The sequence below is a fragment of the Natrix helvetica genome (genome assembly GCF_964273705.1).
Source record: "Natrix helvetica genome assembly, chromosome: Z".
Classification (NCBI taxonomy): Eukaryota; Metazoa; Chordata; class Lepidosauria; order Squamata; family Natricidae; genus Natrix; species Natrix helvetica.
The window spans coordinates 35,578,177-35,595,832 of record NC_138554.1 but is presented as its reverse complement, the minus strand read 5'-3'; the positions used below and the strand labels follow the sequence as shown (position 1 = coordinate 35,595,832).

The 17,656-nt window shown below is 36.8% G+C and overlaps 1 protein-coding gene across 1 annotated transcript; it reads left to right on the top strand.

The window, feature by feature from the left end:
* Positions 1-4,055: 4,055 nt before the first annotated feature.
* LOC309400934 (epididymal sperm-binding protein 1-like) lies at positions 4,056-16,757 on the top strand. Its single transcript, XM_081969707.1, has 8 exons — positions 4,056-4,277; positions 4,492-4,635; positions 5,508-5,672; positions 6,856-7,017; positions 7,930-8,076; positions 11,254-11,418; positions 13,079-13,125; positions 15,781-16,757. Exons 1-7 carry the CDS (start codon positions 4,217-4,219, stop codon positions 13,084-13,086), a joined length of 852 nt encoding a protein of 283 aa, XP_081825833.1. The 5' UTR covers positions 4,056-4,216; the 3' UTR covers positions 13,087-13,125; positions 15,781-16,757.
* The last annotated feature ends 899 nt before the right edge of the window (positions 16,758-17,656 follow it).

The following is a 17,656-nucleotide window of genomic DNA, read 5'->3' as shown; positions in this document are numbered from 1 at the left end:
CGTAGCTAGCGCAGTTCAAGGTTATCCAGACCTAAAATTTCAAGCCTGGTGGTATACGGAATTTTATTACAAGCAGAGGAGTTAAGTACTCTTCTTGTAAAATACCTCTGGACCATCTCTAATGTTTTAATGTCCGAAATGCAGTGTGGGTTCCAGGCAGGTGAGTAGTATTCAAGTATTGGTCTGGCAAAGGTTTCGTATGCCCTAGTTAGCAGCATAGCATTACCAGAGAGAAAACTATGCAAAATAAGGTTGACAACTCTGAATGCCTTTTTGGCAATGTTGTTACAGTGAGCTCTGGGGTTTAGGTTACAGATTAAAGGACATTTTTTTCTGAAACCAAATTGCTCATTAGAGAGTAGGTTGTTTGTCTCTAAGTGGAGGGTGATGGATTGATTTTTGATAGATTCCATGAATTTACAGGTGACACAGCAAAGGGAGATTGGTCTGTAATTCTCAACAAGGCCGGGATCTCCTTTTTTGAAGATAGGTATGGCTGTTGCTAATGACCATAAGTCAGTCAAGGAGCTCATTCTAAAAGATACTTCATAGATGATGCTTAGAAGGTCAGCTAAGGCAGTGGAGGGCTTTTTTTTTTTTTAGAAAGGAGGCACATATTCCATCAGGTCCAATAGAAAGAGATGGCTTTAGGTTGTGTAGTGCCCTTTTGGCAGTATTTTCAGTAAAATCAATATGGATTATATTATTGCAATTGGTTGTGGTATGGATAGGAAATGAGGGGAAGATGCCATTGCTGTTGACAAAAACTGAACTGAAAAAATTGTTGAAGAAATTGGCCTTACCAGCATCATCATTACAATCTACACCATTTTGCCCTTTTAGAGGTGGGATGGTTTTTGAGTCTTTAGGTTTGGTGTTTACGAAATTATAGAGGGCTCGATTGGATATTGTGTGCAACAGCTCTTCCTCCTGTTTGCAGTGGTAATTGGTACATTCTGTTTTCATTTGGTAGCATAACGTCTTGTATCAGTTTTTGAAGTTAGCTCCATAGCCAGTTTTATTTTTCCACCAAAGGGATTTTTTTTTGAGGGGATTGGAGTTTCCTTATTGATATGGGTAATTTGTTCTTTTTGGGTTTGGGTGTTACAAAAGGTACATATAGATTAATGACTCTTTGAACTTCAAGTAGAAAAGGGTTATAATAGTTTTCAGCAGTGTTGCCAATCTAGAGCTGAGAGGTCAGCAGCTATGAGATTGTAGTTTGCTTTTTTGAAGTTGTATTTAAGAGTCCTATTATGAGATTCTTTGTATGGATGTAAATTTAGACAAAAGTCAATCATGCTGTGGTCACTGTTGGAAAAATGCTCTCTAATATGAAGGCTATAAATTGTGTTTAAACTGTTGCAGAAGATTAGATTGAGGCAGTTGTTGAATCTAGTGTTAATAGTTACCAATTGAATGAGTCCTAAAGTAGTGATGGCATTATACAGGGTTGTATACTCATTCAGTTGTGCACTCATTTGGGGTCCAATTAATAAGAGGTAAATTGAAGTCACCAAGAAAGATAATGGGATATGGGCATGAGGCTGCCCATATTAGTAATGTAGCTAGTTTGCTCGCATGATCAAGGTCATAATCAGGGGCTTTGTAACATAATAGGAAGTGAATTGGGGTATTTAGTGACAGATCACAGATAATGGTCTCAGGAAGAACAAACTCTTGTGTTACTTGAATATTTTTCAGATGTAGGGACTTTTTATAGAAGATAGCAACACCACCTCCTTTTCTAATTTCCCAGTCAAACCAGTAGACATAGTAGTCACTCGTAGTGGTAATGGAGTCTGGAAAGGATTTGTTTAACCACGTTTCCCAGATAAATATAAGGTCAGATTGAGCCATATTTAGTAGGAGAAAAAATCCCGGCATGTTATTTGCGAGGCTTCTTGCGTTGAATAGTTTGCATTTAAGGATGTTAGCGGCGAACCTGGATGATCTTGGGGGCATGTATGCCTAGTGTTGGATGTTGCGATGTTGGGGTTGTTGATTGTTAGTTGTTGGGATGTTGGGTTGTTGGGGTTGTCGATTGTTAGTTGTTGGGATGTTGGGGTGTTGAAGTTGTCGATTGTTGGTTATTGGGTTGTTGTGGTTGTAGGGACGTGAGCCAATGGTCTTGTGTTTAATACAGTCGGTGCAGCAGTCGATGTATAGATCAGTCTCTCCATGATTCAGACATCTTTTGAACTCAGTGTGGAGCTCACGGGAGCATGTACATTGTAAAATGGAATAGGTTGGGCCACGAATGCAGTTTATTATGATTAATGTTGTTTCTGGAAAGTGTGTTTATTGAGTGGATGAATTTGCGTTTGCTGGCTTCACTATTGCAAATGACTCTGCAGAAGCGTGGAGCCATCGTGCCATTGTTGTTTTTGTATTCAGGGCCATCACGGAAGATGCCAATAATTTCATCAGGAGAGATTGTTGATGCCGGAAAGTTTCTGATGATGCTGCAAACCTTAGTGGTGTCATCTATTTCATTGTTGTACTTAAGTCCAAATAAGATGGCGTTTGGAAGCTTCTGTTCATGTTTGAGTGCATCTTTGATGAGCATTGAGATGTCAGTAGAGGTGTAGCTGGTTCCATGAGGTTGTGGTTGAGGCTGAGGTTGTTGAGATGGGGTAGGTTTATGAGATGATGGGTCTTCAATTTTCTGCTTTATATCAACTTTTTAAAGGGGTGCTACAATGGTGTTAAGGATGTTAATTGTGCTTCATTGGTATTGAGGGATGCTAAACAAGATTCAATAGAGTTTACCCTTTCTTGCAGGACATTGGCATTTTCAAGTTTTGGTTTGCAAGATGGGCAGAAAGGTGGGACCAAAAGTAATGTCCCTGCTATCTAGTGTGACTCAATCCAGTGCAGCCTTACTAGAGTTGAGCAATTGACTTCATATCCTGCTCCTGGAAGAAAGCATGCAGACATCTGGAGGAGGGACATCATCAAGTGTTTCTATGAAAGGAAGAAAAGTAATCCAGACTTTCTCAAGGAAAAAAAAAGGGAGTGTTGATAATAGCATATTTATTTTTAAGAAGAGATTGGACAGCCATTTGTCTGAAATGGTATAGGCTCTCCTGCTTGACCAGAGGGTTGGACTAGAAGACCTCCAAGGTCCCTTCCAGCTCTATTCTGATTGATTGATTATAGGAGATTTAATCATTTCTGGACTATACTGCAACTTTCTGTTTTACACTTATCTTACAGATGTTAGGCTAAACTACAGAAATATACTCCAACATATTTGGAGTGGTACCAGTTTAGGGGTTTCTGCACAGCATACCACTGTGATACCAATCAAGAGAATATTTGTAGCCCAGGGTTGAAATGAAGGCTACTTTCTGAGTTTGGTTGTTGTTTTTTTGCAGATATTTATTACAAACTAGGTAACATAATCAGTCTTAGGCATAATTAGGATTAGCACTGCAAATGTTATCTAGTTTGGGTAATAGAATGTCTGCAAGAAAACAACCAAGCTCAGAGAGCACCAAGGGCTCCTGATACCACCTTAAATACATTTGGGAGGAACTGATGTTGGAAGAAATAAATAGTTGCTAAAGCATTTATTTTGTTCTTGATGATCATGCAGGTATCAGAAATTAATGACCACTGAAATGCCTAATGCAGCATATAAAATGTGGTACCCTTGATAGGATAAATTAGAAAAAAATCAAAATCTAGATAAAAATGTATTATTAATCAACTTTGCTGAAATAACTGTTTTACAGAGGCTTGGACATTTTTTTTTACCCCAAATATACTTTTAGACAAAGTGTGCACAGGAGGAAGTGAAAACCAGTTGATTTTCAGGTATTGCAGGTATTACAAATATTACTGAATTATTTCTAAACTAAACATATAGAGTACAGGGCTTGTGAAAGACAATTACATTGTGAAAACTGGTGGTCAACTTATGGACACATGTTTGTAACTGCTGCAGAGTTTTTAGCCATATAAGGCAAAGGAAATGACACTTGACAGATTCAGGATTGTGAGTCTTGTGGTTTGGAAGTATAAAAGAGTTGACTGTATTCAATAATATTACACAGGCTTTGAGGGCAATCTCCTTGTGTCTTTCTATTCAGAATAAAGAAATATTACTTCAACCTTAGTGTGTTCAGTTTGGTTTCAACAAACAGCCTTGAAGGATCCAGTGTGGGCTGGACATCCCTCTCCAGGGGTGTTAAGTGCATTTAGAAAGAAAATGGCCACGTTCATAGCATTCTTTTTATTCTGTATACTTATTCAATCACTTTCTGCATCAGGTAAGGAAAATACACCAGTCTGTTGATTCATTTTCCTGAGATAGCTTATCACTGATCTTTGCTTTAGATGACTGATATTTGGTATTTATTTAGATAATTTATATAATGTTTGGATTTCTTGCATGACTTGTTTCCTACTTCTAAATCAAAGGAATGAATGAATACATAGCAGGGAGTTTCTTGAATTCTGATATTGTTTTTTTTTCCATTTTAGTGCCGCCTCCCTGTGTCTTCCCATTTATTTACAATAGAAAAGTCTACAATTCTTGCACTGAAGATGGAAGCAAGAACCACCCATGGTGTGCCACAACTATAAATTATGATCACTCCAAGCAATGGAAGTATTGTGTATCTAAAGGTTTGACATATTTACATTTCTGGGTTACATTACTCTGTAGGGTTAACAACAATAACCTGAAACGGTCAACTGATTCCTTTTATAACTGTTTCTGGGCCTATTCTGGTATAGAAATAAAGCAGGCAGTGTAGGGTGTTTGTCTTCACTATAGTAAGCTTAACATAGCTCCACCACAACACTGTAAGTGCCCATCAATGTGCAGCTTAATTATACAAAACTAAAAAGATGTAGTTTGGATGACAAGACAGTTAATCCCACTCCTGGAAGTGAATTCTGTGTCTCAAAGTATATATTTGGTGCAAAAGAATTAATATGTTTTATAATAGTGCCTATGATTTGGCTACATCATAATAACTTTCCTTGCTTTATCGTGATATGTGTACTTATTCCTTGGGAATCTCTTATTTAAAAAGTGCTATTCTTTTATAAATCCTGTTTTATGATGGTCTCTTTTACCCTTTCTAGAAACTAAGGACGTTATTTTGATGGGTGGGGAGAGAAATTTCTCCCATAACCCTAAACCCACATTAGGATAACACTATTCCAAAGCAATGTTCAGTTTTCAGACTACGGTCCTCCTGCCAACAATTTTGGAAACTGGATAGCTGTTTTTAAACATACACTTCGTTTGTGCTTGAAACAACAGCATTAGCACTTAGACTTATATGCTGCTGATGTCGGCAGTCAGCAGAAGTAGCCTTCAATACTTCATTGTAACCACTGTGCCACCATGGCTCATTAGATGTATTACTCTTCAAATACACACCCAATAAAGGGGCTCAATAACATGAACATAAAATCTGAAATAATATGGTATGGAACATTGCTAAAATAATATATATATATCTTTTATTGCTTTGTTTTATGCTTAGAATATGGTGGTAATTCTGGTGGAAAACAATGTGTATTCCCCTTTACGTACAAGAAACGAACGTATTATTCTTGCACAAATGAAGATGCAGAAATAGGAAGATTCTGGTGTGCAACAACTGGGAGTTATGATAAGGACAAACAATGGAGCTACTGTGCTGATACCAGTAAGATAACTGTGTGATGTTAGCTTATTTCATGGAATAGGAATAGCTAGGTTATTTGTACACAAAGGAAAGTAGAGAGACTTTTTAATTGATTTAAAACATGGATAAATAAAGTTGAGAGTGGTACAGAAATGAATACATTTTGGAGGAAGGGAGAAATGATACCACGTAATGTAGAGGCAGGGAATTTAACCAAAGTCCCTAGATCTAGTCCCTTACATCTTGAGAAATAGATTAATAAAGTCATGGGAACTGATAATGTTCAATGTAAAACACAAATAATGGTTTAATTAGGGGTGGCCAATTAATTTTATCAAAAGCCACATGAGGAACTGGGGCTGTTGTGGAAGGCCAAACCAATAAATCCCAACTGCATCCCACCCATTCACCTTTAAGGCGGTGCTTTGAGGATATGGCTGTGGGTGGCTGAGCCCAGGCCACCTCATGTGATGACCATAGCTGCCTCTTCAGGCTGCTCCAGGCAAGAGGTGAGCACTGTGCAGAAAAATGCATTCTCTCCTTGCCTTCCTTTGGCCATAACTGGTGATTGCACAGAGCCTACCATGGGCTTCTTTTCCCACCCTCTGGAGAGCACTTACAGGTAGTCCTCAACTTACAATAGTTCATTTAGTAACCATTCAAAGTTACAATGGCACTGAAAAAAGTGACATGATCATTTTTCCCAGTAACAAGTTGTATAGCATCCTATGCTTGGCAACTGGTTCAAACTTATGATCACTGCTGTGTCCCATGTTCATGTGATATCTTTTGCAACCTTCTGACAAAACCAATGGCGAAGCCAGATTTACTTAACAACCATGTTACTAACTTATTAACTGCAGTGATTCATTTAACAACTTTGGGCTCAATATTAGTCTGAGGTAAATATTAGTGTATTTACATTTGATTTCTAATTTTTAATTGACCTCACATAGGCCTGAAGGCAAAGAGCTGATGTGGTTGGAGGCCATAAAATGACTAATTCTAGTTTATTATATCAGTATCTCCATCTTAAATAATCCATATAATATTAAGTAATATGGTTCATCGTTTCAAGAATAAATATTTGTTTTTATTATAATTTCTGATATACTGCAATTGAGACAAAAATACTTTAACTCAAATGCTGAACCCAATAATCAGTGATTACTAACTCTCTTACTCATTTTTCATCACTGTTCAGGACTAGCTGCAAATTCACAGGGACCTTGTGTGTTTCCTTTTATCTACAAGGGACAATCCTATTCAGCTTGCACAAAAGCTGGGTCTTCTGATGGAAAGCTCTGGTGCTCTTTGAGCAGCAACTATGATAGAGAACCAAAATGGACTTACTGTACACCCTCAGGTATGGAAAAACGTAGATGATAGAAGGAAACACTTTGGACAATTTTCTATCTAGCTCTGTGAATTATTAAACTATGATATGAGAGAATCAGACACAAATCCATAGTAAATTGCAAAAATTCTCTAAATCACTTTCCATCAGTTACCTTTTATCAATCCAATTTGGTTGGATATTTTGCAGTGCTCTGAACTAATCAAAATGTCTGCTACAGGTTCTCTAGAACCTGTCAGAACCTGCTGAATTTCTCCCCTGCTAGGCCTGCTCTAAAACAACTTTTTGCTTTTTATCTAATCCTAGCATATCCCTATCAGGATAGTGAGTGAACAGATATTCAGCTGTGTGGAGCCAACATTGGCCATGAGTTCATCAAGGAAAAACAAAGTGTTTTCTTGCCCTGGTGGTTATTTGGTAACCTTTTAGCACTGTAGGAATTAATATTCAGGTATTAAGCTATTCCTTTGTTAGAGGAATTAGAAAGAAGTAATGGAAGGTTGGAATAACCTTGGAAGATGGGGGTTGGGGAAACGATTCAATAAAAATCAGCTTAGTCCACAGAACAAGATTATGGCAAGTCTCACAACTTTCAGACTTACAAAATTCTGCTAATGTAACCTAGTAACAGTAGAATTAATCCATCTTGTCATACTTCTTGATTGGAGTACCCCATTACACTGACAGAAATCAATCAATTTAAGCAGAAAGATACAGTATATATGTAACCATTTAAGCATGTCTAGTTTGTTATTGAATAAATGCATTTTTCAACAGTCATACAAGATGTACACAATGTATTAATAAACTCCATTCCACCTGGAATCTTAATCACCCCATTACTCATCCTATTCTCTGTTTTTAAGATTGCTTATTTTGGGAGTGCTTCCTAATTTCTTCCCCCATTATCCTTCCTTTCAGAATTACGTCCTTGCAGGTTTCCCTTCCAATTTAACAAAAAAACCTACTATCATTGTACAAGAGATGGTGCATCTGATAATCAATTGTGGTGTTCCACAACTGCAAACTATGACAGGGACAGTAAATGGAGGGCATGTGCCACTGAAGGTAGGAGAAACTACAGTGTAATATAGACACCTCTTTTTCCTTTCCTTTCTTAAAATCCAGAGACTGAATGCTGCAATGATATTTCAATGGAACAAATGCCCTGTCAGATGATAGTTTCCATGCAACATGGGATGTGCAAATTAAGATTTTCAATTACAGATAAAAAATTAAGGATGGGAAAGCAAGTCAGTGTGAGTCCAATGAAATATTTGAAGTGGATGGGTGTGAAATTAGAGATGAAAAGAATAATAACAGGAAAAACAAATGAACTTGAGTGGAAGAATGGATTCTAGGTGAGGGACAACAATAAGATTAACTGAAATGGAGTAAACCACATTGAGGATGGTAAAGTAATGTAGAGATAGCATGCAGAGAATGGTTTGTGGAATCATTTCCAATTCTTTTACTGTGTCTGTATGAATTTAGGAAACAGAAGGTGGCTATCTGTGATCCAAACTGGGTCACATGATGAAGGATAAAGCTTAGACAAAAGCAACCAGCCATATTTCAAACTTCTCCCATCTGTTTCTACAAAGAATTCCTCCAAGAAGATTTCAATATTTTTCTGCTGCCATGCTTCTTCCAATCGGTTTTAGACTTATCTTTCTTTTGCTGCCTTCTCTTGATTTTATTCTGTTCAGTTTTCAGACAATTAGCATGACAAAGGACATATTTCTTTTCCTCTACATAATTATTTTTGAAGAGTTTGTTAGGTTAGAACAATAAAAACAGACGTAGCAGCAAAAAAAACAAAAAACAATCTAGGACATAATATTTGAGTATTGCCTATATGTTGTATATTCTGACAAGGTACCTAAAGGAGGATTTAAATAGAGGCAATGTATTGCTGGAGAAAAAAATACAGGTAAAAACAGGTTCTCAGGTAAAAACTGTAATAGGAACCAACAATTCTGTTGCTAAATGACATGGTTATTAAGTGAAAGATCACACAATCATGCTGGATTTATGTCACTTCTGCTTTGGTTGTTAAGTGAATTACTTGTGATTGGTATACATGACATCATGAGACTGTGATTTCCTACTTACTCCCAGTTTCTCCATTGATTCTGCTTGTGAGAAGCCAGCTGTGAAATTCACAATTGACAACCATGTAACTGTGGGATGCTATAATTGTTATAAATGCATACTGGTTGTGAAGTGCCTGAATCAGAATCATATGGGTTTGTAGGTTTGGGACCTTCCTAATTGGCTATCAATCACTCATGATTGTTAAGCATGACATTATGTGATCGTAAGTTTTGATTCTCTTTGTCAGAAGTTTGCAAATGCTGATCACATGCTCTAGGATGCCGCTGTCATAAATACATGCTGGTTGCGAAGTGGCCACATTTTGATCATATCACCTTCGGGATGATGTGATATATATAAGTACATGGACTGGTTGTAAATCATTATTTTCCAGTACCATTTCAAATAGTTATTACATGAATAGTTGTAAGTTGAGGACTATTTGTAGAATCTTCAAGGACTCACCTTGGTTAGGTAAGAGTTTTATGGAGAACTGGAATGTGACGGGGACACATACCATGCTTATCTTATGATTTACTCTAGGGCTCTTTATCAGCTTTAGTCTTTACAGTGTTCTTCGGTGATTAAAGAAACCCCAGAGAATGGGTTGATCTACACAAGTATGTTACAAACACCTTCAATTATCATTTGTTAATTCATAGAGACATAGTTTTCAAACTCTGGTTTTAAAAAAACAACCCATAGTTTAAATCTGCAGTGGCTATTGTCACAAAGGAGTTATGTACTTTCATTTTGACAGGAATATTTCCTATTACAGAAAACAAACTCAAAAATTTAAAGGAACTTTATAGGCTTGAACACTGGGATCTATAAACCAAAATGCCGTTCACTGATGAAAAATATAAGGTTCTGCATAATAGGAAAAAGACAGGTGATACTAATTTGTTGGTAATACTTCATTGATGGTGATTATTCCACAGTATGGGATGAGGTACCACCAGTATGCTGATGATATCCAACTATATCCATCCCAGGTGACATACACATTGCTGACAATACATCTCTCAGTGCCAGCAGGCTGTCAGGGCATGTAGGGGAACAACAAACTTCAGCTGAACCCCACAGCAAGACAGAGTGGCTGTGGGTATGTGGAGCCCCAGGACCTGGGAATTTAAGATTTTTACTTCTGCATGGGGTTGCATTTTCCTAGACAGATATGGTGTGCAACTAAGGGTTTCTTCTAGAATCTTGCTCAAATATTAGGTAGCTGTTGTGGCTAGGAGACCCTTTGCAAAACTTTATATTGTATACTACTTAGGACCTTTCCTGGATTGTAAGGCCCTGTCTCAGTTATTCATGCCCTGGTCATCTTATGTTTCGGCTATTTCAGTGTGAGTTACATGAAACTACTATTGAAAAACATTTGGAAGCTACAGCTAGCAGAAATGTTACAGCAGTTTTAGGAGCCTTTAGGGTAGCCTATATAACACCTCTGTTGCAGGAGGTAAACTGGTTGCCTTGGACCTGACAGGAGCCATGAGTAAAACTGGCATTCTATTTTTATACCTCAGGATCAGTGGTGGGTTGCAGGCGGTACGCCTTGGTACGGGTGTACCTTCCTTCCTTCCTTCCATTCCGGTACGGTGCTCTGGAGGACCTACCCAATCTCCTCACCTGTTCTTTAAAGCCTTCTGTGCTTCTGCGCAGACATTTGGCGCATATAGCACCTGCACGATGCTCTGCTGAGCAGCTGGAGCATCACGGAGGCTTGTGGAAGCATCGCTGGCAGCTACAACACATGTGCGCGCCATGCACATCCATGTGGATGACACCGGGCCCGTTCCAACTGTACCAGTTGGAATGGGATCCGGAACCCACCACTGCTCAGGATACAGGAAATTGTAAACAAAGTACAATTATTGGTTACAAATCTCATATCATCTATATACCACATATATAACTAAGCTGTTCAACTTGGAATAGCATGTGTACAGATAGTGCTGTTCAGGGGTTCTTAGCATGACCTATAACCTTAAAACCCTGTTTGGCTCACAGACAAGCTAAATATCATGTTACCTTACTTTTCCAGCAACAGCTCTTCTTGCAACAAGCGTCTAGGATAAGATTAAAGTTCATCTCAATATAAAGACTCCCCCTTCTTTATTTTTGTGTTTCCAATATCTACAGAATATGAAGGCAACTCTAAAGGCAAGAGATGTGTTTTTCCATTCATCTACGGAGGGAAACTATTCACTTCTTGCACCAATCAAAATTCAGAGGGTGGAAGATTTTGGTGTTCTGTCACAGGGAACTATGACAAAGACCATCAATGGAGCTACTGTGCTGATACAAGTAAGATAAACCAGAAGTTGCTATATTAAGAATCAGAGATCAGAATGTGAAAGTCCCTTAAAATACCTGGTTACAATATTTTAGTTGACATATCAAAATTAGAAATAATGTGGACATAACATAGGAAAATAAATGTGCCAAAGTGATTATTGCAAACTAAAAGAGAAGAAAAAGATATCTCTGAATTGGATGGAAGTCACTATTTAATTTATTGATATCATTATCGCATTTGGTTAGAAATCTAGGGTAGCTTTTTATTTTCTTAATCAACTCATATGCCACCTCTAGGCAACTGTAGGCATCTTACATGTTGGATTTAAAACCAACAATTTAACAATATAACGAATAATTAATGATACCAATGGCACATCAAAGAAAAACAAAAATAAAGATTCCAGTTACTCATCATGTAATATAAATCCAATACTACAGAGTGGATTATGAAACACTCTATCCTAAGTCCTGTTGGAAGAGCCAGGTCCTTAAAGATGTATGAATATGCAGCAATGACGTAGAGAATTCAGGAAGAATGCCATTTTGCAGAGTAGGTGCAGCTACAAGGGAGGGTCATCTCCTAGGCCCTGCAAGATGACATGTTCTACATCTGGGATTTGGAGTTTGTCAACTTTATGCAATTTTTTTTGAACAAAATTTTATTGGTTTTTTAACAATAATTTGTCAGCATGTGGATTCTGATAATAATTTCAATCAATATATATCAAACCGATTTTCTTACTCATTTTTGTGATCTGAGTTTTCTTGGTATTGCCCCTTTTCCCCCCGGCAGCAGGGCTCCGGCCCCTCCCGTGTCTTGTAAATCTGGTGTCAGATCATCAGGTTTATCTAGGAGTACTTTGTTTTTTTTCCATAAAGGCTTGAGCCTCTATGGTTGTGTTAATTCTAACTCTTGTGTCCTCCCAGAATATTAATATGCCTTCAGGCATCAGCCATCTAAACCACACCCCCTTCCGGTATAGCTTCTTCACTAATTGCGAATAATTTTTCCTTTTCTCTCTCACTTTCTTGGGGATCTGTTTCAGAATGGTTATTTCTCTATCTTGATATTTCAACACTTGCCCCCTTTGTGCACTCAGAATCTCATCTCTTGTGGTCTTTCTAAGAAATTTAATATGTACCTCCCTGGGTACGTTATGTGTTCTAGCATATGCTGAATTTACTCTATAAACCAGATCCAGTTCCCACCCCATCTGTTGTTTTTCTTTTTGGATGTATTCAGCCAGGATGTTTGTCATGATGTCCCTTAAATCTTCATCATCTGCCTCAACTACATTTTGGAACCTAAGGAAAAAGGACATTCTTTCAAATTCTGTTTTCATTTGATGGATCTCAGTCTCTTGGTTCCCCTTCTCCATCCCTTTCACTTCCCCCCTCATCTCAGCCATCTCTCCCTCCAAAAGATCCAGTCGCTGTGTGTTTTTACTTGTCTGGTCTTGGTTCTCTTTAAGCTGCTCTTTCATCTCCTTAACTTTATGCAATTTTAATGGCTGGACAGAAGTTGCAGGAAATGAGTTTGATCCCATAAGCCATCTGATAACCTACTTTGTCTTAAAAAGAAGAAATGCTGTTTCTTTTTTACTTTGTAAACAGCTGAACTGTAGCTATGTATACCACAGAACTGACCTAATACCATTCCTTCTAGGACTGTAAACCAAGAAGGCCTGTTGGACAATATGTGTGATTCCTCAGGTAAGGCAACAATGGAAAGTGGGTGAGAAAATGCTTGAGATGGTAAGGTTATGCGGGGAAAAGATCTGGCTGCGGAAGTCTTTTTTAGCACATTAGAAAATAACATTATAACCTCAACTTTTTACTTTTCACAATAACACATCCCAGCCATTTCTATGATAACATATCTATCTAATCAGGAAAACCAAAATCAAAGTTTCCTTTTATTCCATCACAAACACAAAATCCAGAAGCAGTTTCCAAATGGAAGCAAAATTAAATATGTTCTTTTAATTTAATCATTCCACTTTTTCTCACTGTGGAAATATATATACATTTCTGTTTACACTTATTAATCATTATAGACTATCATGATTGATGTTAACATAATTTACTACACTATTTCAGATTTTTTAATCTTAATTTTTTAAAAAATATCATTATAAAACTCTAAATCTTTCTTTGAAAATACTTCTAAAATCAATGAATTCTAAATTCTAATATATCTTTTTATTTTCTTTTTAAAAATATATTCAAATTCATTCTCAATAATATTTTACAAGCTTTAGAAATAAGTATTGTATATGAAAAAAATTCAAACTCACTTTTATAAACAGAAAATTACATTTGAGCTTTCCTTCAAATACATATAGATATCAGACATGTAGAAATCCTCTCTAACTCTAATTAACTCATTATATGTAAGTCACTCCCTCCAGCTTGTTTTGACTGAATACATCTTTGTAATATCTATAAAATCTCTTTTTCTCAAATAATTCTCAACCTTTTTAGTATCCATGAATTAAAAATACCAAACTTGTCCTCTTGAGAATTGTACATTTGATTGGAGCTCTTTTTTCAGTTGCACTGGGAGGGTTGTATTTAAACCATCATCATATAAAGATCGATGTCAGATTTATACCCCTAAATAAATCCTTTGTCAGATATTTGTGAAATTGCCTCAGTTGTTTGATAACTTTCTACACATTACTGCATCTCTAAATTGCTCATCTTTCTTCCATCTTTAAAACATAATTGATCTAAAAGTGAATGGTTTTCTGTAAACATTTTCTAATATCTTTCTAAAAATATGCTCACATTCATATTTTGTCATCTTCTTAGCTCTCTCTTGTGGTCAAAGAATAGATTTTTAAATAAACCAAATAATAGTTTCTGTCCAATCAGGATTCATAAAAAATGTTTCAGCCACCCTTAACAAAGTAATCCAGAGCTACAGATTACTTCAAATAATAAAATAAAACCACATAACTCCATCAAAGTTAAAAAAAAGATATTTCAGGCTTTTTAAAATTTTAGCTGGCCTCCAGCAATTCTCTTCCTTGTCATTTAACAATAAAAAAGTCTGAAATCTTCAAAAAGGAGTAACCAGCTGTGACTAAAATTAACCTCTTTTAGCTAATGAATTAAGAAGTGACAGTCATGATTTATTGTCCTTTTGAAAAATAAATGCCAAAATGGTGGCTTTTTCAACTATAAAATGATTGCAGCCCCAACCCCTAGTTCAGTGATGGTGAACCTATGGCACACGTGCCACAGGTGGCACGCGGAGCCATTTGTCAGGGTACGCGAGGGAATCCGGGGGGGCGTGGGAGGCTGTTTTCGCCCTCCCCAGGCTCCTATAAAGCCTCTCGAGCCTGGGGAGGGTGAAAAAAGCATGTAAAAATGGGAGGGGGGCACCTGTAGTGCGCACATGCATACTGGGGGTCACGCATTGCATTATGGGTGTGGCACACCCGCACACAACCCTCCTGTGCTCCCCCCACTTATGGCACGTGAGCCAAAATAGGTTCACAATCGCTGCCCTAGTTGAATGGCTTGTCAGCATATCCAAAGCAGAGCTCTTGAGGCTTCCTGAAGATCACTGTTGTATGGAGTTCTTGAGGAGTGATTCTAGCATTCTCCATAACCCAGGAGAATAATAAAAACTAAAGGAATTTCTATTCCTTCTGTTAGTAAGCTGAAAAAGAAATAAGTCTTTTGGGCTTGTGATAAGACGGCCATCTTCATAGGATTTTTTTCTGCCCTTCTACCTCATGCTTTCTATTTTTCCCTTTTCTCCTCCCCATGTTTCCCATTATTTTAATTTTCTTTATATTTTATATTTTGATAAACTAATACATTAAAAAAATTAAATCAGAAAAATGCCAAGGTAGAAGAGGACAGAGGGAGGAAAAAAGTGTAGATTTGTGCTGTAATCTAAACACTCTGAAATCTTTAATTATTTTAGAGAATAATATTCAAAGAACATATTTTGGTTTCTTGCTGTTTTTTTCTTCCAAGATCAGAAAAGATAAATATGTTTCTCTCCATAAATTATATGTGACATTGAAAATTTGTTTGAATACTACTTGATGCTCATAGTTTATTCCTTTTTTCTAAATGCAACCTATGTAGCATATTCACAACCTATGAGTGAATTATCTATAATTTTGTTTTAAACAATACCGCCAAAAGACGAACAGAGGTAGATGCAAGTATTTTGTATTGACTCATCAGTACCTTCATTGCAATTATATTTTTTGTGTCTACAAAATAAAAAATAACGCAAATAGATTTTAAACTTATTTTAAGTTGCGATAACTTCTTGACTTTTGTAGATGGAAATATTGAACTCTCTTGAACATTATAACTGCATTGTTTTTCTTTTCTCCCCAGATTACCAAAATCCAGAAAATATTAGATGTTTGTGATTCCAGGGATGATAATGTTTAAATGGAAGTTATGGCTATATGCCATCTGTCACTTTACCTTTGCAAACTTATTACTGCAGAAAATATATATCTAGGTTTGCTATCACACTTTGCATTACTTTTCTATGACTCATCTTTATTCATAATTGTGCATAAAAAAAATCACCTAAGAAATTATTTTATTGCCAGATACGGTCAATTCCCAGTTGCTTGCTGTCTGACATTTTAGTAGCTTCTAGAGCACCTTCATTTGTGCCATCAGAATTTGTAAGGAATCAATTATCATATTTTTCACTCCATAAAACACATTCCCCCTCCCCGCAAAAAGTGGGTGGAAATGCCTGTGCATCTTATGGAGCGAATATGGGCGTCAGGCTGCCTAGAAGAGCTGATTGGTTGTAATTCAGGAGAGCGATCCAACACCGATCAGGTGCTTGGCTGCGAAGGCTCCAGCATTCCCCGGCAGAGGCAGCAGACATGGAGGAGGCAGCTGACCAGGCTGTTTGCTGCAAGGATGAATACCGGATGGATGCTGGGAGGCAGAGACAGATTTTTTTTTCTTGTTTTCCTCCTCTAAACCTAATTGCATCATTGTCAGGAGCATCTTATGGAGGAAAAAAATACTGTAATTTCCCTTCATTTTAAGTCTACTTTAAAATTCTTATCTTTTGAATATTGTAGGCTTAAAAGATAATTTTTAATTGGGTTTTGTTGTAATATTTAATGTTTAAAAACCTGATAAAATCTGCTTTGTTCATTATGGCATTCAATACTGTACGTTATAGCAGAAACGAAGGCATACTGGCCCTAGGAAAATGCACTGGCATTTGCCCACTTTTATAGAAATATGTATAATTGTGATATCTTCTTTTTGCTTTCCTGGATGGCTCCTGATAATTTCTAAATGTCTGATTCTTTGTAATAAATACTTTTAGCGGCAAATTGAGTGCATTGTTTTGCATTGCCTGGATGGTTTACATAGCCTCAGTAGATGAACTTCCACAAATGGATTACTTGATTTATATCTGATACCGGTAGTTCATCACTGTTCATTTACATTTTTTATTAAAGTTTTTTTATTTTTTCATTTTCATAACATATAACCACATGTATACTATTACATAACCAACATCATATTGTATTATTAAATGTTTACATCAATTCATCTTACCAACAACTCCCCAAACAAATTATTGGGTTTTCTGTTCTCCATACACCATATTTGTACTGTACTTTATCCATCACTTTCTTCTCCCTCTCTCCTCCCCCTCCCTACCTCTTTTCTTCCCTCTGTCATCCTTCTCTTCTCCACTTCCCCTTCCTCTCTCCTTCTCCTCTCTTTCCTTTCCACTCCTTCTTTCTTTCCTCTCTCCCCCCTCTCTCCTATCTCTCTCTTCTTCCCTACCTCTTTCTACTTCACACTCTTCATCTCATTTACTTGGTGTATTTCAGCTTCTGAGCAAGCTTCATTTTATATTGATGGTATTTATAATTCTTTTTCAATATGCATATTTATTTGTTCTCCTTTTTAGTAAAAAAAATATATAAACAGAAAACTATACATATATAGTCATTGTACTTTTAAACACCCCTTCCCCTAATTTTTGTCGAGCTGTAGACCTGGTTACAATTCCCAGCTATTCTCATCATTACCTTTATATAGTAATACATCCTTACATGCCCCCAATTTGTGATTCTGTCTTTTTATCACAATAGTTCTACATTGTAGGTATATTTCATGTTCCCTCTCCATTTTTCTATACGTTGGATTAGATTACCCTTAATTATCTCTAGATGACAATCTTTGCTGTTCAATGTTCGTTATACTTCCTTTAATATAT